Source organism: Maylandia zebra, linkage group LG7, assembly GCF_041146795.1.
Source record: "Maylandia zebra isolate NMK-2024a linkage group LG7, Mzebra_GT3a, whole genome shotgun sequence".
Classification (NCBI taxonomy): domain Eukaryota; kingdom Metazoa; phylum Chordata; class Actinopteri; order Cichliformes; family Cichlidae; genus Maylandia; species Maylandia zebra.
The window spans coordinates 69,062,340-69,083,677 of NC_135173.1; the positions used below are offsets into that span (position 1 = coordinate 69,062,340).

At 47.4% G+C, this 21,338-nt stretch overlaps 2 protein-coding genes across 4 annotated transcripts; one reads left to right on the forward strand and one right to left on the reverse strand.

The window, feature by feature from the left end:
- The first annotated feature begins 7 nt into the window (after window positions 1–7).
- si:ch211-218c6.8 (apoptosis facilitator Bcl-2-like protein 14) lies at window positions 8–2,314 on the forward strand. The gene is made up of 7 exons (XM_076886996.1): window positions 8–193; window positions 1,068–1,224; window positions 1,350–1,421; window positions 1,492–1,566; window positions 1,666–1,724; window positions 1,795–2,067; window positions 2,171–2,314. Exons 2-7 carry the CDS (start codon window positions 1,077–1,079, stop codon window positions 2,192–2,194), a joined length of 651 nt encoding a protein of 216 aa, XP_076743111.1. The 5' UTR covers window positions 8–193; window positions 1,068–1,076; the 3' UTR covers window positions 2,195–2,314.
- Window positions 2,315–5,205: 2,891 nt separating this feature from the next.
- tph2 (tryptophan hydroxylase 2 (tryptophan 5-monooxygenase)) lies at window positions 5,206–21,259 on the reverse strand. 3 transcript variants are annotated; one of them, XM_076886999.1, is made up of 11 exons: window positions 20,827–21,259; window positions 11,026–11,160; window positions 10,757–10,940; window positions 9,154–9,254; window positions 8,502–8,569; window positions 8,222–8,418; window positions 7,918–8,053; window positions 7,637–7,763; window positions 6,825–6,920; window positions 6,602–6,735; window positions 5,206–6,485 (listed from the first exon to the last, which is right to left on the reverse strand). In XM_076886999.1, the coding sequence occupies exons 1-11, from the start codon at window positions 20,836–20,838 to the stop codon at window positions 6,311–6,313; spliced, it is 1,365 nt and encodes a 454-aa protein (XP_076743114.1). In that variant the 5' UTR covers window positions 20,839–21,259; the 3' UTR covers window positions 5,206–6,310. The 3 variants fall into 3 exon arrangements, with proteins under 3 accessions (XP_076743114.1, XP_076743112.1, XP_004571596.3); XM_076886997.1 differs by having other exon boundaries at window positions 17,177–21,259; XM_004571539.4 differs by lacking the exon at window positions 20,827–21,259 and adding an exon at window positions 14,994–15,329.
- Window positions 21,260–21,338: the final 79 nt, after the last annotated feature.

A 21,338-nucleotide genomic window follows, 5' to 3' on the forward strand; every position in this document is an offset into this window, starting at 1 on the left:
GCCTGGCTCAGGGCGGCAGCAGGGCGCAGTTTTAGAGGAAGCACCTGCGCAGACTCGGTTCTTCTGCGCTGTGACGCTGATCAGCTGTTTCTCCGTCAAAGTGAAAGTAAAAGTGTTCTCGCTCGCGTCGCAGCTCCAGGATCTGCTGATCCGACAGGTTCGCTCTTCCTCCTCCGCGGGTGTCCTGGACACGGTGAGTCAGGTGCCAACATCACGGCAGCCCGAGCCGTTATTCCTCGCTCTTAAGGGCGATCGTGGCTCAAGAGTTGGGAGGTCGCCTTGTAATCGGAAGGTTGCCGGTTCGAGCCCCGGCTTGGACAGTCTCGGTCGTTGTGTCCTTGGGCGAGACACTTCACCCGTTGCCTACTGGTGGTGGTCAGAGGGCCCGGTGGCGCCAGTGTCCGGCAGCCTCGTCTCTGTCAGTGCGCCCCAGGGTGGCTGTGGCTACAATGTAGCTGCCATCACCAGTGTGTGAATGTGTGGATGATTGGATATGTAAAGCGCTTTGGGGTCCTTAGGGACTAGCAAAGCGCTATATAAATACAGGCCATTTACCATTTAATAACCGCGTGGGAGGACACGGTGGAGAGGTGATGGAAACACAGTGGCTGTAAAAGGAAGCAGGTCGCACTGCCCTAACCCGGCATCACCAGAGAGATGCCGAAATTAAAGGATGATTTATTCATTAAGGGAACAAAGTGATCAAACCTACCTGCCTGTGTGCAAAAGTAACTGCCCCATAAACCTGATAACTGTTTATTGTGTTTGAGTTGGTACAGCATTTAGGAGAGGAAGTTCAGTAGAATACAGTAAAATGCAGTAGAACATGCATTGGTTTTGACAGCAGGCAGCTGATGGCGTGCTCACCGTGCCCACCTGCACCAAACAGGCTCAGACACTGATGTCCACTTTTCTGTAAATAGTTATTATCTGACCGACTCTTCCTGCTCCTTTATTTGTGAATGCTGCACAGAGCGAGCGTGGTGGAGGTCTCTGTTTCTTCATTTCATTTTAAATACAGACGTTCAAATATTCTGGTAAGCTCTGGTTTCTGCTCTGACTCTCAGCAGCTGAAAATGACAAGCCAGCGAGCTGAAGATGCCACGGAAACCAGCGAGGTGTTCCAGCTGCTGGAAAAGTACTGCAGCAAGAGGTCAAAACAGCGCTCACCTGAGATGGCAGTGAGGACGATTGCTGCCCGCCGTGTGAAAGGAAACGTCCCAGGTTGGTTTGAACTGTGAGCACGCAGCTGGTGCTTCCTCCTTCCTCTGCTCACCAACACGGGAAAGATTCTCTGTGGGTCTTCTGATGTGCTCACCTGTGTGCTCACCTGTGTGCTCTCTGGTCAGTTATCTTTCCTCAGGGTCCAGCTCCCAGTGCAAGTTTCCAGAAGTCTCTGCAGGTTGTACTTGATGGAGAAGGTGAGTGAACAGGTGTTTCTCTGACGTCCTGTCCGTGTCGAGGCTCAGACTCATCACGCCGACCGCTCAGTTTGTTTCTCAGGTGAGTCTTCCACCTGTGATGAGGTGCACAACAGGACGCTCAGTACCTCAGCGCACACGGATGGTGAGTGTCCAAAGCGGCAGCAGGACGCTTGTGTGAAGGTGAGAATGTCGGAGTCCTTTTACTCTGCCTGTTCTAACGAGGCGTCTCGCTGTGCCGCAGACATCGTCCAGAGGCTGGTAGAGCTGATCAGAGCGGAGGGAGACGACATCGACAGGAAGGTGAATCAGACGCGTAGATGGCTGCGGCAGGTAGGCAGCTCAGTACTGAACACCGGTGTATTTCTGTCAGATCAAACAGAACCTGGACCTCCAGCAGCAGCTCAGAGACCTGGACTATGACATGTTCAAGGAGCTCACCTCCAGCGTGCAGAGCCTGGTCCACCCGGCGGAGCGGGCGGCACCCTCTGAGGTTCACATTCAGAGGCAGAAGATCGCTCTGGTCTTCGAAGTGACCAGCAGGCTGTCAGCCACGAGTCTGGTCCACCAGAGGAGGGTGCTGAGCTTTGGAGAGCGGTACATTCAGGAGAACCACTCGGCTTGGGTGGAGCAGCACAGAGGCTGGGTGAGCATGAAGATGTGTTAGAACGTGAACTGTTAACTTTCACTGATGTTGAAGCGATTTCTGTGAAATGAAAACGATTTCTGGGTATGTTGTCTCTGTCCAGGCTGAAGCTTTCAGCATCGACTGAGCCGCACGAACCTCAGAGGAATCTCCAGGTGGAGGTCACCACGCTGTCAAAGTTCAAGTATTTGAGCCATATTTGTTTTGTAAAAGTAGAATTTTTTAAAATAAACTTTTGAAAAACACACATGCTGACTGAGTGTCACTGACAGTCTTTGTAAACTGAGAAGTTCTTACACCCATCAAACTCTCGCTCCGCCTTCCTGGACGGTCAGTGACCTCGCAGCAGCCATGTTACTGGTCACACGATGTCATTACAAATGCTCCAAAAGGCTCCAACAGCACAAACGCGGTGCAGAGCTCAGCCAAGCAGCTACAGCCACCTGTGTCACCATCCACCTGTCAGTCAAAGAGGCCACGCCCCTAACAATGCAAACTTTCAATCAGCTACAGAGACCAAACGGTTTGTGTATCAGACTGTAAACATGTTGATCTTAACACAGGAGTCTATGAGTGCTGACTTCATTCAGTTCAATTCAACTTTATTTATACAAATCACAACAACAGTCACCTCGAGGTGCTTTATATTGTAACCAGACCCCACAATAACACATACAGAGAAACCCCAACAATCATATGACCCCCTATGAGCAAGCACTTTGGCGACAGTGGGAAGGAAAAACTCCCTTTTAACAGGAAGAAACCTCCGGCAGAACCAGGCTCAGGGAGGGGCGGGGCCATCTGCTGTGATTGGTTGGGGTGAGAGAAGGAAGACATGATAAAGACATGCTGTGGAAGAGAGACAGAGGTTAATAACAGATATGATTCAATGCAGAGAGGTCTGTTAACACATAGTGAGTGAGAAAGGTGACTGGAAAGGAAAAACTCAATGCATCATGGGAATCCCCGGCAGCCTACGTCTATTGCAGCATAACTAAGGGAGGATTCAGGGTCACCTGGTCCAGCCCTAACTATATGCTTTAGCAAAAAGGAAAGTTTGAAGCCTAATCTTGAAAGTAGAGATAGTGTCTGTCTCCTGAATCCAAACTGGAAGCTGGTTCCACAGAAGAGGTGTTTCTGTGCCGTAGCCTGACTGTGACACATCGTGAACGTTTCAGTCTGTCGTCACAGTCCACTGAAACTAAAAGTCAACCACCTGAATTCTTTATTTTACCAACAAAAACATGTCTTTAGTTTCTGTTATTTGTTAATGATCCTTCAGAGGGTTGTCTCTTTACTTTTAAGTGTTTATGAGTCACATCTACCTCTTTAAAACCCTTTCACCTCTTTCATGAGACCAAACCGTGTGGAAGGGGGTCGGTTTAAAGGAAACGTCCCAGTTTAAACCGTGACGCTGCAGACATTGGCGGTCCTAGCCTGTTTGGAGCGCTGGGCAAGCACTCCCTCTGCCCCCCCCCCCCCCCCCCCCCAACCACCACACACACACACACAGGCAAAACATATTAAGGATTGTACATTAACATAAAACTGTTGTACACACACACACATATGGAGAGAGAGAGAGTATGCATAGTATGCAAACAGCTACCAAACAGCCATCATAATTCGTCATACAATGAGAACAGGACAAATCAACAACTGACACTGACTGATTACTATTAAAATCTTTAACATAATGTATTGTTTGGAGTTTAGTCTGTTACTGTTGCTATTTTTACCATTTCTTCTTGGAGCAACTGTAACTCACATATTTTCCTCAGGGATTAATAAAGTGTTCTGATTCTGATTGGTTCAGGATGACCTGCCATTATCCAATCATACATCTGCTTACCTGCATCTGTTGCTCGTTTCTCCTCCTCTTCTTTTCTCTTTTTTCTAAACTGAGCACCTGATGGCTTTGAACTTTTCTTGTCCATCTTGGTTTTAATTTTGCACTCCAGCATGAACACAAATCCCCCAACCCGAGGATCACCACAACATAACCTAACAGACCCTAACACACCGACACCTTAGTTCACAGACTCCCTTTGTCTAAGGTGCATTTCTGGGATTTCACACAACCCAGGATTCAGATCATGAATCCATGATGGGCTTGGATTTACAACATTATGAATGAAATGTGCTCTATCTGGAAGCAGCAGGGCCCCTCCCCTTTCCACAGGTTGTGTGTGAGGCTTTAAATCATCAAACTGTAAATTTTAAATTGTTATTGATCCTTTACCCCGAGTCCTAAAGTGTATATTTATTTTCTTACTCCTCTTTGTTTCCTTGCACTGCTGTAGCTGGAGCCTCGTCGTCTCGTCTGAGGCTTGTCATCATGTGCTTTCTTTCTCAGTGTAACCATCACCCAGTGTTTAGTTGTAGGTTGTGTACATTTACTTCATGTCTTATCTGTGTTTAGTCGTCAGTCTGGTCCCTGTGTTGGTTTACCTTTCTGTTGGTATTGAAGTGTCACCTGTTCTGTTAGTTCCTGTTTTATTTTGATACTTCTTTGTGTCGTGTGCAGTTCTGCTTCATTAGTCACATTCAGTTCACTTGTGTTCCCCAGGTGTCTCCACTTTGCCCATTCGCTTTTGTGAATTTAAACCCTTTGTCTGCATCCTTTGTCGTGTTGTTCCTCATATTCCTGCTGTCTAACCTTAGTTTCATGTTTATTCTCTTCTTCATAAGTTCCCAGTAACAAAGTTGAAGTACTTCCACATCTCATCTCCTTCGTCCTGCACTCTGTCTGAACATGGTTAAAAGAGAGAGGGCACTTCTCCTTTCTACGAGCAGCAGATTCAAACCTGGCTTAAAGCTGGGCATGGGGCCATGAAGCCTGGAAACAGGATCACATCCCACCGACACAAACTCACTGAAAAGCCAATTCTGATGGAATGACTTTGAGTCTCGGTTAAAAGTCAAACATCTCTCGAACACCCTAAAGCCCCCAGCTGTTCCCCACCCACAAACATCTGGATGACACACTGAGTTTGTACCATGGTGGGGGTGAGTGTCAGAGGACTTCAGCAGACTGTAACCTTGGACTAAAACCACAGGTAGCCCCACCCGTCGGACGCCCTCTGCTCGTGCAGGCATGATGCTCTCACTGCAGGTAAAAATGAAGACACAGAGACCTGCGACACTCGGGAGCTTTAATGGTCCATCATTTACAGGCGTGTACAGAAGCAACACAGCAGCACAGGAAGTTCAGTCAGCCGCGGCCAATCAGCTGAGAGCACCGCCTGTTCAGTCCACAAATCACACAAACCCTCAGTCAGATCACATGACTCACTGATGCTCTATAGTCACGAGACCTCAAAGCTCATCAGAGGGGAGGACCTTCAGACGGAGCGTTCACACCAAGCACGAAGGGAAGCTTTCACGCTGTGACATCGAAAACGAGACAACAAGAAGAGAGGCGAATGCGTTTTGATCCAATAAACAATGTATTCACCCGATCCTGCTGGCAGGAAGTATGGAGAGAGCTCAGACGGACGCCAGAGGAATCGCAACGCGAATGAGGCGGGAGTCGCACTTTGAGCCAAACTGTGGATCCATCACACAGCTGAGAGAGTGCCATGGTTGCCTGTGCAGTTTGGCGCCAAAGTAAAGGAGAAACAAGTTGTCGAGGCAAAAATTTACCAAAAGTTCATTTCTACGATGGATGGCGGTTGGCTGAAGGGGGTTTTGAAAGAGGTGAGTCAATGTGCGAGGGTCTTATTGGACATCCTTCTTACTCACGACATCTTGCTCTGATGAGCTGATCGTACTGAGCTAACCGCCGCCATGCTTTTCAGCAGTTCAGCCCGAAATGCAGCGAAAGAGACGGGATTCAGACGAACGTAGATGGCTTGAAAGTGTCAAAAACAGGCCTTTGACTCTTTGCAGGCAGTCAAACGGAGCAACACGGGGACGTGAATGCTGCACACAGCGAGGTGAAACTTTGCTCTGTGGTTCGTGTGAACGCAGCTTTGGATCGGCGTGGGAAGCCTTACAGGGAGCGTTCCTCGTCCTGGATCTGCCTTCATGAGGAAACACCTGCAGATGCTTGGGCATGGTCTCGGTGACCTTTGACCTGGTCAGTAAGTCGTCATTGATGGATTCGTGGCGCTGTGATACAGACTATGAGCCGGTATGATAGCTAATAACTTCCTGTGGTTGCTACATTGGACTCAGAGGCGTAGATGGACGCGTGATGGCGGCTGATGTTCTGCAGAAGCTTGGTGGTGCGTCCCCAGCTTCAGATGCCCATATAGGTGTTCATCTTCCCCAGGGCGTCGCACACAGTGGTGAGGTCGCTGCGCAGGTCCTGCACCACGTCCTCGATGCTGCGGGTGTCTTTGAGCAGGTCGACGCTCTGAGTGTACGGGTTGTAGTACACCGAGAACGGGCGTTTTATCGTCTTTGCAAACTCTCTGCGGGAAAGGAAGCACGCACAGGAAGTCACGGCGGGCTCGGTCCAGGCAGGAGTTTAGTTCCTGTTCAGACTTTAAAACATTCACGATGCGTTCAGTGACTACTCGCTGCTTACCTCATCTTCTCCTTGGCCTCCTCGAAGCTCTCCGACACGAAGTAAACCTCTTGGAAGGTGGTGATGAGACACTCCTGGTTGCAGGTCGTCTTCGGGTCAAACATCTTTACACATGCCTTTTCAGACAGGGCATGCTGGGAAAAACATCAGCAGACAAACATCACTTCCACCGTGCGTGTGTGCGTCTGTGTGTGCGTGCGCGTATGTGCATTGTGTGTGTTACCCTCAACTCTCCAATAGACGACAGTAAACCGGCTCCATAAGCTCTCAGCTGACCGTCCTGTTTGCACAGTCCGAACTCGATGGTGAAGAAATAACACTGAAACACACGAGGCTCCATCACTGATTGATCACTGATTGGTTCCTTTAAAAACTGGTTTCTATGGCATCATGTCCAAACCTCTGTGTTAGAGACATCAGCTGTTCAGATGGCCTGTGCTTTCATGTAATATCATTTTGCACCACAGGGGGTGTAACCACGCTAACCCTCACAAACAGAAGCTCTGAGCAGCAGCTGGGTGGGGCTTCTGTCCCATCTCTGTGATGTCATGGAGATGTATGACTATAAAAAACTGTGTGAAACTGAGTCTCTAGAGCGCATGTCTTTGCGTTGTTGATTCTGTTTTGTACTGAGTTACAGGGCTTCAAAGTAACTGAGTACTTTTACTCTGTTACTCTAACAGAACAGATCCACTTTAAAGTGATGCTGTAAAGTTAAAACATGTTGGTGATGAAACATGTTCTTCTAGCGCCACCATCAGGTGACACTTCATCATTACATAAGGTGAGAATAGGACTCTCATCGTTCTCAAACAAAACATGAAGAAATAATTTTCGAAATTAATATAATTAACGTGTAATAGGGTGTAAAATATTTAATCTCATACAGCTGCTATTTTTAGTACCATTACTCTTAAAGAGATATTTATTTATTATTTTACTGGCTTATTTCAATTTCTTTTATCCTAAGTCTTCCGTAAACCTCCCACAGCTGGATTCGAACCTCTGCAGCGTTACCATGATGATGAAACTCACTGTGGCGAGTTTCTGAACGTCCTCGTCAGACGCTCCCAGGGAGGCCAGACCGATCTCCTGAGAGAACTGGGCAAACTTTGGATCAGCCAGTAGGGGGACGTGACCCAGCAGCTCGTGACACGTATCTCTGAGAGGAGGAGGAGGAGGAAAGATGGATCACTACAACTACTGAATACACAGAGTGGATTTCACCTCTTTGTCTGCGTGATGCTGAGCTGGAAATCATCAAACTCATCAAACTAGAGATGGATGAAAGGTGGATGTGAGGTGGAGGTACTCACGGCTCGGGGGTGTAGAGCGGGTCGGTGCTGTGCCGGATGTACTGAGTGCAGTTGAAGACTCTGTAGGCCAAACCAGCCAGGAAGTCTCTGGGAGACAGATAACCTGCCACCGGGCGAACGGTGAAGCCAGAGCGCTCTGAAACACACAGGAAGCCACACAGGAAGTGAGGTCATCATCCTGTTCAGCTCTGGCCCGCTTCATGTTTCAGCAGAACTTCTGGAATCTGTAATGTGACTCATGGGTCACCTGAGTCCAGGTAAGCCGCTCACCTGGACTCAGGTGAACGTGTTCAGAGAGACGTACCTCTGAGGAATAGTGAGACGTCCTCCAGCTGCGGGATGTTGTCCTCTCTATAGCCACAGTGCTCAGTGAGCAGCGGCAGGTTCTTCAGGTACTCTTTGCAGGCGTGAGTCGGATACAGTTTGGTCAGCTCTCTGAACACCACGCCCCACGTCTTCACCTCCTCCTCCGTGTACTCAATACGAGGGATGGGCTGCCCGCTGTGGGGGGAGGGGCACGCGAGACGTGAAACACGTGAGAGGTGAAACACGAGAAAACACGACGAACGGACGAACATACTTACAACTTATAATTCATGGCCACTTCCACAAAGTACTTCCTGCGCTGGCGATAAACATTATCTTTAAACCCCTGACAGGAAGGAAGAGGACACACAGTCAGAGTACAGATATCCCATCATGCCCAGCTTTCTGCCACCTCTGCGTGCACCTATGGGCTGCTCGCAGCTTTGCTGCCACTCGTACGTCCCACCAAGAAAGGCTGACATCTGACACGTTAGCTGGACCTCCTCCAGTGTGTCGAAGCCCCAAAGACGAATTTATTTTGTGTGGATCGAAGAGCGGGCAGGTGTGTGTAAAAAGCCCCGCCTCTTCCACGTGAGGGGGCAGATGAGCAGCACATTGAACTCAGCACCTCAACCTGTGGGGAGGAACTCATTCTGCAGGTCTCACTTCCTGATCTATGCCACCTACAGGCTGGACAGCTGCAGACTCAGTTAAAGTTTTCCTCTTGAATGAAAACAGCTATAGGAGGTCCAGAGGTGAACTCAGAGATGAGCCCGAAGACCCGAAGGAGAAACTTAACACCCTGACCTGCACACAAAGGCCCTAAACACTGCAGTCTGGCCCCCTCTTTGTCTCGAATGCAAGATGAACTCACGTTGCAGGCATCTGTGAGCTGTTCTTTATAAATAAAGTTGAACTGAAACGACTCACGGGATGGTCGGCGTCCAGCTCGGACCCGTACATCAGCACTCTGTGAGAGCACTGATCCAACTCGGAGATCTTCATGGGAAACCAGGGAACCTCGTCTTCATCTGAGAAGAACACAGAGAAGTCTCACAACGCTTAAACACTGCGGCCTGTCAAACCTTTACATTCTGTATGATAGCTTTTCATTTCACAGTGTTGTCCACTACCTGCTGTTAGTGTCTGTTAGCCTCTGTTAGCTGCAGTTTTAGCTGCTTTTAGCTTGTGTTGGCTGCTTTGTTAGCCTCTGTTAGCCTGTGTTAGCTGCAGTTTTAGCTGCTTTTAGCTTGTGTTGGCTTTTTTTAGCCTCTGTTAGCCTGTGTTAGCTGCAGTTTTAGCTGCTTTTAGCTTGTGTTGGCTTTTTTTTAGCCTCTGTTAGCCTGTGTTAGCTGCAGTTTTAGCTGCTTTTAGCTTGTGTTGGCTGCTTTTTTAGCCTCTGTTAGCCTCTGTTAGCTGCAGTTTTAGCTGCTTTTAGCTTGTGTTGTCTGCTTTTTTAGCCTCTGTTAGCCTCTGTTAGCTGCAGTTTTAGCTGCTTTTAGCTTGTGTTGGTTGCTTTTTCAGCCTCTGTTAGCCTCTGTTAGCTGCAGTTTTAGCTGCTTTTAGCTTGTGTTGGCTGCTTTGTTAGCCTCTGTTAACCTCTGTTAGCTGCAGTTTTAGCTGCTTTTAGCTTGTGTTGACTGCTTTGTTAGCCTCTGTTAGCTACAGTTTTAGCTGCTTTTAGCTTGTGTTGGCTGCTTTGTTAGCCTCTGTTAGCTGCAGTAGCTTGTGTTGGCTGCTTTTTTAGCCTCTGTTAGCCTGTGTTAGCTGCTCTTTTACAATGTGAAAATGTCAAAACTGTTTATCAGGGGAAAAGTGTGATTTTTAGGACACTAACTGGCAAAATGTGACAATATCAGGAATGAATGAGCGAGTTTATGCATGTTTTCATGTATTAGCTCCCTGACTTCAGCTCAGGAGATGAACTTGAGCTGCGGAGGAAGACAATATGATTTTGCTTAGATGTCGAAGACATAGTCTCTTTCCTTCCTGTTTTTGTTTCTTTGGTGAAGGGGACGCCTTCTCCAGCGGTAAAACAGGCGTGGTCATTTAAATATCGCTCCACGGCACGTGAACACCTACGACTTCTCTTCTCCTCCACCTTTGCCGTTTTATGCACGTGGCTAGAAACTGGCCACTTTAGTCAAAACAAGATGAAGAGATCCAATCAGAACTAATCAGGTACTACAGAAAAGGTGGGGTGAGTGTGAAGTGATCCAATCGGAAGTGACCTCATTGTGCAGCGTTCCATCTGCTCCTGATAAACAACGAGGGAGGGGCGGTTCAGCCCACTCCCATGAAAACGTAACAGAAGAGGGAGAGAAGAAGAGACGCGGTCTTTGTAAACATCGTGGAGAATCACTCACCGCTCAAAACACAAATTTTACATTTTAGATTTGAGTCACTGAATCAACTTCAGATTACGTCTGCTGTAATCGCATCACATTTAGTTGACTAAAACTAAAGCAGTAGCTGTTAAGACAAAAGCAGAAAGCCTCCAGAAATCCAGGTGTGCGCCTGAGCGCGCTCATACCTGCTTCAGCACACCACACATGTGCTGGCGTATTGAAGGACACGATGTTGACGTGGTCTTTGAGATGCTCCAGCAGCTCGTTGAACTCTTTCTTGCTGCAGCTGCAGTCTGCAAAGATCTCCACCTCGTTAGGAACTCGCTTCGACATCCGAGACTCGATGTGGTTCAGGTTCACGTGCTTCTCCTGCAGGAGGACGCGAGGACAGAGAGGGTGAAGATGGAGGTGGGGCAGAGGTTCAGGCGTGATCTGTTTTTGAGGGCTTCCTGACCTGAAACAGTCTGAGAGCTTTGACCAGACAGCCGACCTCGTTCTTCAGAGAAAACACCACTGCCGTTTTCCCAGAATCCTCTGTGCCCTCTTTGTCCGGCTTCTCGTTGATGGGACAGAAGGACGGACGCCTCGACTGACAGCAACAACACAAACATGACAAAGAACGTGAGGTTATTGTGACAAAATGAAGCGTTTCAATCAATCAATCAAAGCTTTATTCGCCACATGAAGGTTGCCCTGCAGTGAAATGGGACCGCCCCCCCCCCCCAAGCTTACACACACAACAAAGACATCACATGGGGATACAAGTCGGAGATCGGTAGCGTTACAGAAAAACACTGAAATATACACTACAATGGGAAAGTACAAGAGGAAAAAAAGAGACCTCTACTCATGCTGTGCTTCCATGGTAGGACAGCACAAGAACAGGAAACAAAAAAACTCCTCTGCACAAAAAGCACATAAATGTCCACAGTACAACTCTGTGAAAGACATGACAAGCCACAGGATTGGGTGGGGGGTGAGGAGTAATCTGAAGCGAACACAGCAGCCGCCCTGCACAGCGCTACCATTCCAGCGCGGCACACAGACCCGCCGTGTTCCCCCGCAGGAAACAAGCATCGAAGGCGTTTGGAAAGGGAGGGGGATGAGTGCGTGCTTATCTCTTGGCGAAGGTGGTCGCACTTTTCTCCTCTCCTCCTTCCCCTTATCTTCCCTGCTTAGCCTCTTGTGTCCTTGTCTTGTCTCGTGTGCATTACTTTCCCTGGAACAGTCTCTCACTGTCGTTCTCTAAAACCTAAAAGAGGAATTATGGATTTGATCAACTGGTCTCTGAATGCTATTGACACCCTTTTCTCAACGAGAAGTCTGGGCTCGGGAGAGCCCGAGTGCCCTGGAGGGACTTTCCCTGCCGGATACACGATGGACGGGTGGCAGAATCGGAGGATCATGTGCCTGGCGGGACTGTCGATCGAGGACGCTGAAGATATCTACCTATTCGGAACCATGATAACAGGGTTCTTGCTGATCTGAGCTGGCTTGGCCCTGGCTTATCGGAGAATTATGAGAGCAGAACCAGCTGTTCAAAACCCCCCCAAGGCTGCTCGCTGGAATCGAAGCGATGGGACGAGGCGCGACCTCTCACAACGAACGCAGCATGGCTAACACCTTGGAGACGCTTACAGCTGCCGTGAAGACTCAATAACACCATTGAGCATATATTGGGATACATCAAAGAGAGGCCTGCTCAAAATGAGACCCTTGAGCGAAAGTTGGATCACATCGCAGAACGGCTCACTGCAGTTGTGGGGTCTCAGAATCACAAGAATGATAACACCACGGAACAGAAGTTTGATACCATCATGGGGAGGCTCTATGATGTTACTTACGCTCCATGATATTGTCATTCTTTTGCTCAAAGAGCAGGTTCTGAGAACTCACGACTGCAGTGCACTTCCCCAAGATGTGATCCAATTTGCGCTCAAAGGTGTTATTCGAGCGAGCCCCTCCAGATGTAATCCAGTTTTTCACTCAGAGGTCTTGTTCTGAGTATTCATGGCAGCCGTGCGTTCTCCAAGATCTTATCCATGCTGCACTCAATGAGCCCATTTTGAAAAACTCACGCCTCGTCCCATCGTTCCAATCCCAGCGGGCAGCCTTGTGGGGGTTTGAACAGCCGGTTCCGCTTCCTTAATTCTTCCATAAGTCAGGGCCAAGCCAGCTCCGATCAGCAAGAACCCTGTTACCATGGTTCCGAATAGGTAGATATCTTCAGCACTCAGGCTCACCCGAGCCCAGACTTCTCGTTGAGAAGGGGTGTCAATTGCATTCAGAGACCAGTTGATCAAATCCATAATTCCTCTTTTAGGTTTTAGAGAACAGACTGTGAGAGAGTGTTCCAGGGAAAAGTAATACAAAAAACACGAGACTAGACAAGGACATAAGAGGCTAAGCAGGGAAGCTAAGGGAGAGGAGGAGGAGGAGAGGAGAAAAGTGCGACCGCCTTCGCCGAGAGCCAAAACAGATGTTTAGAAGCATCAACCAATCAGGCCTCTGACTATGCGATGGAGGTCTCATTAGCAGGGGCGGATCTAGAGAAATTTTCTTAGGGTGGCAAAGAAATCAAATGGGGTGGCAAAATCAAAGCCTTTTCCCCCCAAACACTCATGCAGGTGGTTACATGTGGTTAAATGATTCAAATGCAGTAAGTATGCACGTTTTTCATATAAATATAGTTGATAACTTAATTATTGTCTGTAGCCCACATGATTACACACTTTAGTTACATAAAACATGTGAGTTTTGATGCTATGTACTGTATAGCCTGTATGATAAATAAATATGTAGCCCAATAAGTATAAACACTAGAAAGCTACACAACATGGGGCGCTTCATTTACAAACACAAGTCTAACTTAAGTTTCACTGTTTTTGTTAGAAAACAGTCACATTGTTGCAGCTTAAATTACACAAAATGTCAGAAATCTGCACCGTCATGAACAAACATGTAAACCTCATTTTTCATGATTTGTTGGATGAACCCTGAGGTCTGAAATACAACCGGACATTTGTGACTCCTTTGAGTTTACGTTTGTATTTCACCCTCAGATTGTTTCATTTCATTTTTTCTTTTCAGCTCAACTGAATTTATTTATTTATTTTTTTTACTTTCTTTTTATTGTTTTTCTTTAAACATTATACGGGGGGGTAACAACAAAACAAAACACCAAAACAACAACAACAACAAAAAGATAAATACAACAGGTAGGATAACAAAACAAACCCATGTTGGATCTCCTTGTTTCTACAGTTTGATCATTTCTCATTATCAGTGTGTTGGTCTTTATCCTGTTGGGTTTATGTACTCAGTCCATTTCTCCCACTTTTTATGGTATTGATCTTCCTGAGTCCTTATTCTGTAGGTCAATTCTTCCATAGTTTGTATTTCATCTATAATTTTGATCCATTCGTCCTGTGATGGTGGGTCTATCTTGTTCCATTTTCTTGTAATTGCCTTTTTACAGGCAAAAAACAACTAAATTCAGCTCAACTGACTTTAGTTGTTTTTTTACTGTAAAAAAACACAGACATGTTGGGTAAATGTTTATAACTTGAAATGCAAATATAAAACGTACATTTTATAAACATAAACAACTATTTATCTAAAAATGCAGCCAATACACCGTTTGTTTCATTTTCTACAACCATTTAAAAATATTACTAAAACTAAAATGAGAGAACAATCAGGTGTGGCAATAAGATGCCCCACAAATGATGTGTGCCAGTAAAAACAAGTTTGTCCACCAAAAGACAAAAGAGCACAGGGACAAACCTGCAGGCCCGACAACAGCAGGTGTATCACTCCGCTGGTTTTCTACTTAGTGACAGTGTTTACGTTGCAAATGTGCCTCTGACAGTCATTAGTGCCCTCACTGACACACTAAACAAAACGACTACACAACAGAACGACTACACAACACACTAAACGTCACAAATCTGCCACATCTAAACTCTCTCTCTCGCTCTGTCTCGCTCGCCCTGTTACCGTCACTCCCCAAACTTTTCCCTCTTCCTAAACAACCAAATCCCACATGTTGACTTTTTTTTAATTGGTCGACATGGTGCATTTTTCCACCAATAAGAAAGAGGTGGCTTTTTTCCTTTCTTTCCTGTTTTCGTGCTGTCCTTACAAAACGCTTAAAACACACACGTGACGACAGTATTTAGAACGAAGCGTGGCTGATATATATATGATCATAACTCTGGATTTACTGGCCTGTAATTAAAATTTAAAAACTTTGAAGTCCGAACTTTCAATGTGGCTGAAACAGAGACTCAGCGTGGCTGCAGCTTGTTGCTGTGTCAGCTTACATCAGTCATGTGATCTGGAGGTGCAGCGTGTCCGTGGACCACAGAGGGTTAATAACACAAACCTTCCTTCCATTTCCACAGTGTAACATCCACCCACCTGTGTAAAATCCAAAATTCCCATGGTGTTGTTCAAAATGTGCTCTGGCACGATCATGAGCATCGCTTGCTGCTGAAAACAAGAAAAAAGCCGGTCCTGCTATGGGCTGAACCATTTGTTACTGGTGCAGGGGGGACACTATGCAATATTTTCAGTTTTAGCATTTATATTCACTGCTGACTGTAACTACGCTCAAACTGTTAATGCTATCTTATTTTAATAAACAACACTGTCATATGCAAAACTGGGGTGGCAAGGGATCATTTTAGGGTGGCACTTGCCACCCCATGCCACCCTTCTAGATCCGCCCCTGCTCATTAGGCCCTCCCATGAACCTCCTCTGAGCTCTTCTCCTCCTGCCTGCAGCTTCTCCCTTCACCTTTCCTGTGGATTTTAATGCCACCCTGCACCTGAGGGGGCGACAGTGAGTCAGCCCTCAGTCCAACGGGACAGGAAGCAGCACCTCCAGGTCCAAGAGGAGCGTGCAGGCAGGGTGGAGTGGGTGGAGAAAGAGTGTCAGGGGTTTGGAGATGTGGAGATGCTCAGATGTTTGTTGGAAGTGAGCAGTGTGGACAGAATCCTGTCATCAGGGGAACGGCTCAGACTCAGAGAGGCTGAGATGGTCTGAGCCTGTGCAGAGGAGGAAAGGTGAAGGGAGAAGCTGCAGGCAGGAGGAGAAGAGCTCAGAGGAGGTTCATGGATGCAGTGAAGGGAACATGCAGAGGGTCGGAGTGACAGAGGAGGGTGAGTCGTCTGTGTCCTGTGCAGATTTAGCTCAGACTCCCACCAGCAGGGGGCAGTGTTTGAGCGGGAGTCAGGCTGAGGTGCTTCTGCTGCTGTGAATGAATTTAAACTGTACCAGTGTGTCTGCTGGCCACCTGACCTTCATCAGCTGATGGAGCCTTTTCTCCACCCTAAACCTTTTTACCTGCGTGCTTTTGTTTCCACTGCGTAAACTAAAGCACAGTTCTGTTTCTGGTTGGGTGACTTCCTCTCAGTAACGCCATCAGTATGATCGCTTGCTCTGATAGCCCGGCCTCATAAAGGCGTGGAGCGTTATCTGATGCAGACGGCGACAAATTTCCCCAGAACTGCTGTTCAAACACACGGTGGCAACGGCGTGAAGCAGCTTGCTCTGACAGCTGTTAGCGTCATGAAATAAAGATGTGGAGCTGCCGACGGATGCTCGGACAAACAGCCCATAGCCTAACAACCGACGACACGCTGCTTACCCAGAACTCTGACAGCAAAGACCCCACAGTGAGCACGGACACACAACTCTGAGTGTGTACTCTGAGTCTACTCTTTACCTCATGCTGAGCCTGGACATTATCTTTCGCTCTTCTTCAGTGTCTGGATTGTGGACGGTTTTTGTTTTTCGTGGACGAACTTCGATCCCTGTGAGCCGACTGGCAGGAAAATGCCGCCTGCAAAGCTGCATGGAGGGAATATTTAACGTGTGATGTAAACGATGCAGAGCCATCAGCCTGACTGCAGGTTTTTCATGTTGGCCCAGAGAAAAAGAAGAAATATTGCTTAAATACAGTCCAGAAACATCACTTTAGGCTGACCGTTTCATGCTAGAGTTTAAATTGTATTTGCATTTGTTTTTCTGCTTTTCTTTGACAGATTTCCTGCCATTAGAAAAAGATGTAAATAGAGAGAATGGTGCAGAGATAAAACAGAAATAAAAGGAATAAATAAATTAAAGTGAATGTAAATAACGAGTATCACAGAAAGAACTCTGTAACATAAATTCATGTCAGATTCATTAGTTCCTGTAGATTTCTTTTGGCACATTTGTTCCTCCATAAAGCAGAGGGTCGAACTAGAGTGTGGAGATGAATCTTCAGTTACTGATCTGATCGCTCTGGGCAGTTCTTTTTAAATCGTTTGATCTGTTTCTGCTGCCTGGATGAATATTCTGAGCTGATGGGATTACTGCCTTGCTCAAAGGCTCTTCAGCAAGAAGGTTGTGTGATGAGCCAATTCAAGTAAAAAAGTACTAAAAGTAGAAATAATTAGTTTGACTTTGAACTTTTGGAGCAGAATTTGAGAAATAAAGAGTTTCTTATTATCTTCTCCTGATCAGCAATCAATAAAGTCCTGAAGCTGCTCTCAGCTACAGTACTCGAGTAAAAGTACCCAGTTAGTCTAAAAGGAGGAGGATGAAGACTCCTCACCATCTGTCCGCCGGTGTGCCGCTGCCGCTGATGCTGCTGGTCAAACATGGCCGAGTCCAGCGACAGCCCGCGCCGCGACCAGTACTTGCTGGAGAACATCATCATAGCCGGTTGCATCCTGGGGATGGGTTCGCCATCGTCCTTCATCACGTGGCCCGACGCCATCGGGAACCAGTGAGTGTACGAGTACCAGGACTCCAGCCTGTCGCTCTGCCGCCGCTCAGGAGGACGAAGAGGAGGATGCTGCTGCTGATGCTGCTGGAGCTGTGAGCCGCTGCCGACCCGCCTCCTCAAAAATACTCCCCCAGGAGGGGGAGGGGGGGGGGGGTAAGCTCCACCCACAGCAGTCTCCAGGTGGGCGGAGACTTTGGCAGCAGAGTGACATCATTAGAGCACACATAGCAGCTCAGAGACACACCTGAACACAAACACACACTCATTTTCACATCTCCTTGAGGACATTGAGCTGATGTAACACTTTACCTGCTGTCTCACTCTAACCAATAGGAGCTAATGCCTGACCCCAACAATGACCTAACCACAGCTGAGGACCGCCATTTGGTCCTCCCAATTACTGGTCCCCACAAAGATGTTTAAAGGAGCACACACACACGCACACAGGGACCTGCGTGTTTAAAAGCAGTGAGATTGTGATATTAATGCCACGTTATGCCCCTGAATAATGACTGTGAATTATTATGTAGTTTTAGTTTGCATTATTCTCCTGAGTTACATTTGTTAAACTGCATTACATTAGGCTGCTGGCTTATTGTGAATGAATGATATTGTTTATGATGCATGATACTGCTGAGGTATAAGAAATACTGTTTTCAGAGTCAGGACCTTGTTTTCTGATAATAGAGGAGACAGAGAGCTTCTGCCTGGTAAAAGGTCAGAGTGCATTTGGAGGTTGAGACACACACACACAGTAGTTAGACTCATGTTTAGGTAAGAGTTCAAATAATAGTTTGCAAAAGCTTGTGATGCAAAATTGTGTCTGCCTAAGGGACAGTTTGCTCCAGGAGATAAGCGAGAGTTATTAACAGGAAGCACCTGGCCTCGAGACGGAGAAGATGTCCTTTTAAATGTGTCGAAAGTCGTCAACAGAACATTAGTGGTGTTGAAACGTATGCATGTGTTGTATCTGTTTGACGCGTGAGGGGGCGTCATAAACAATACCCTGATGTTATGAAAACAACTGCTTGTGTATCGTTGGGCGGAGATCGATGCTGTCGGCGTGCAGTGTTCATGTCCCCACGCGTGTGTTCATTAAATCATCCTAACTCTCCTGGACCAATCGTTGTCTTTGTGCTCACCCTCAATATTTCAACTCGTAACACCCTGACACACCTGGTCACCCCACCTGAGCGATTTCCCGCTGACGTCGAGTGTCATGTGACAGGTAGGACATAAAGAGTAAGAAAGGCTCCACGGCTCCGCCCTCTCCGGCTTGGACGGACCATACAACTCCCGCAGGTGAGGGGCGTGTTTCCTGCTCTCACACACCTTAAATACCTGCCTATGTTCATAAATCCTGTCACACAGCTGACCTTCACCCACAGAAAGTCATGTGACCACAAATCAAACATGATTCCCACCTGTACATCCTGCTGTGGCCCCGCCCCCCCGACTGCCAGACATCAGAGAGGGTGGTTTGGTTCGACTGTAAACATCTGCAGCTCTCGGCCTAATGAGCTTTGAGTCTGGAATGGCGCCGTGCTCTGATTGGTCGTTTCAGATCTTAAACTTCAGTTTGAGGTTTCATCAGCTGTGGGCACAGAGGAGCGGAGTCCTCTATTAAACCTGTGGGCGGGCAGGTGATGGACGGCTGATGGTTGGCTGATAAACGGCCATGATGGCAGCCGCGGTTATCAGCGTGCGGAGACAATTTCCTGCCACACAGGAAATGAAAGCTGCATCGGGAGGAGCCGCGGCTGCTTTGTTCCTGAGGCTTTATGAGCTGATTGCAGGTGATACCTTCATCTTCCTCCTCCTCCTCGTCGCCTTTAAAACCAAACTTCTCCAATCTAAGGAGGCAAGGAGGGGGAGGTGGTGAGGGGGAGGTGGAGGAGGAGGAGGAGGCCAGGAGATATCTGACAGTCGCATGAAAGCAGCTGAGGTGACATTTGGAGCAAACGGGAGGAGGCGTGACATTTATGAAGATGAATCGAATCATTTCCTCACATCGATGCAAGCAGAGCAGCTGCCCTCCACCTCCCCTCCCACTCTGACTGTGCAGTGGCGCAGCTCTCTGATTGGAGCTTGGCCCTGCAGGTGTGTTTTCCTTCTGCGTGTGACACAAAGCGAAAACGTCCGCGCGAGCATCATCGTAAATAATCTGGCCTCCCGTGACGAGCTGCGATGCTGTGTCCAGCTGTGGTCTCCATGGTTACTGACAGGTCAGCTCCAATAAGAGAGAGAGATGGCACTCAGTCCTTAACGTATTTTAAGGTGGAAGCAGACCTACAGCTGCTGATATTTATGAGGACAAAGTTCAGCGTGTGTGGGTGGAGGTGAACATGGTGCAGTCGGACTCAGTGTCCCCGTATGCTGAACCGTCCCAGCAGCAGCGACCACAACACGCGCAGGATGTTTGATTGAATTCGGTAAATCCTGAGTGTTTGACTCACATACACCACAGATTTCAGACAAACTGAGCCTCAGGATTCAAAGAAGTGTTTGTGCTGACGTCGGTGAATACGACCCCAGACGCTCCTCCTCTCAACGCCAGCCTCGTTCATATCATCTCCACAAATCGAAGAGGATTTAGTTTTTGTAGTCCGCCTTCAGCACCCTGTAGTTTCAACATGCGTCACGTTAAAGAGCAAAGGGTGTATTGCACCACTTCACCTCACTACAAGCAGCAGGCGATTTTAGACCCAGACAGGCCTCAGGGCTGTGTGCTGCTACATCATTGAGTCTACAGGAGGTGGAGGCCCTGAACCACTCAGGACTCCACCCAGCCACCTGTGGCATCAGTGCCTAGTAGGGGTGCAACGATACACAAAATTCACGGTTCGGTTCGATACTTTGGTGTCACGGTTCGATATTTTTTCGATACAAAAAAAATGTTCATGCTTTTTAATTTGTCATTTATTAAAATTATAAATATATATTTTAACTCAAACGTGCAGTTTTTAAATTTAATGTTGCTGAAACAACAAAGTAAAAAAATAAATCCAATGGAGAAATCTCTCATCTTTGGAAAAGAGTTTATTACAGAGAAATGTCTCTTTCCAAAATAAAAGCTCTACTATACGCTTCTTCTGGGCTATATTCTCAGCAGCATATTAAACATATCAGGTCCCCATAAGGAGAATCCTGTGCTAACGGCTGTCTAAATGACTCGGGTAAAGTTTGTAGCATGCTGCTTGTTGTTTTTGTCTTTGCACTAGGATGATGTCGGAGTAAATGTGCAGTCATATTCGTTGTGTTCCCACTAGTGCTGTCAGCGTTAATCTGAAATGACGTTAACGCCACAACACGGCAAATCTCCGTTAACGAGCTACCGCGGATCGCCCCGTGCGTGGGGCTGGACGGCCAACACGTTAATGAGTTAACTGCGCTAACGCACTAGCTCCCACCCATGTAATTGAGCATTGCGTGGCACATCCAACATACTGTTTTACTTTAGTCCATGACTCGCTTACCTTCAGGGTCATACGTCACATGAAAACCAAAATAGTTCCAAACGCCACATCTGAATGAGAGTGGGGGAGGTCCATGTTGCAAGGAGAGCTTAACTTCTGTCTCGCTAGCTTGTGCTGCGCTCAGTGGATCTGCGCTCGACAGTGCAGCCTAGGCGGAGTAGTCGAACGCAGATTCACTGAGCGCTCAACACAGACAGCATTGTCAGAAGGAAAGTTGATAAAATAAATTACAAATGTTGTATTGTTCGATACATATGCGTACCGAACCGAAAGCACTGTATCGAACGGTTCAATATCGGTACCAGTATCGTTGCACCCCTAGTGCCTGGGTAAGGCTACAGCATTACGGAGCTGTGTCCTCGTTACATCAGGCAGGCGATGCAGACCAAAGAGCTCTACTGCACCACCTGTTAGCGTTCCTCAGGTGGAGCCATGCTGGACGCTGAGGTCGTCTGCACTCACAACATGAACCAGATTCAGTGTTTCAACCCTGAGAGGAAACTGTGTGTGTG

Bases quoted from the DNA above. Each gene is read 5' to 3' on its own strand.
- si:ch211-218c6.8 (XM_076886996.1), top strand. From the start codon at position 1,077: ATGACAAGCCAGCGAGCTGAAGATGCCACGGAAACCAGCGAGGTGTTC. The intron at 1,567-1,665 runs GTGAGTGTCCAA...GCTGTGCCGCAG, and splicing joins TACCTCAGCGCACACGGATG to ACATCGTCCAGAGGCTGGTA. The intron at 2,068-2,170 runs GTGAGCATGAAG...GTCTCTGTCCAG, and splicing joins TGGAGCAGCACAGAGGCTGG to GCTGAAGCTTTCAGCATCGA.
- tph2 (XM_076886997.1), bottom strand. From the start codon at position 17,341: ATGGCGTCGGGCCACGTGATGAAGGACGATGGCGAACCCATCCCCAGG. The intron at 10,941-11,025 runs GTCAGGAAGCCC...GTCCTCCTGCAG, and splicing joins AAGCTCTCAGACTGTTTCAG to GAGAAGCACGTGAACCTGAA. The intron at 8,419-8,501 runs GTAAGTATGTTC...CTCCCCCCACAG, and splicing joins GTGGCCATGAATTATAAGTT to CGGGCAGCCCATCCCTCGTA.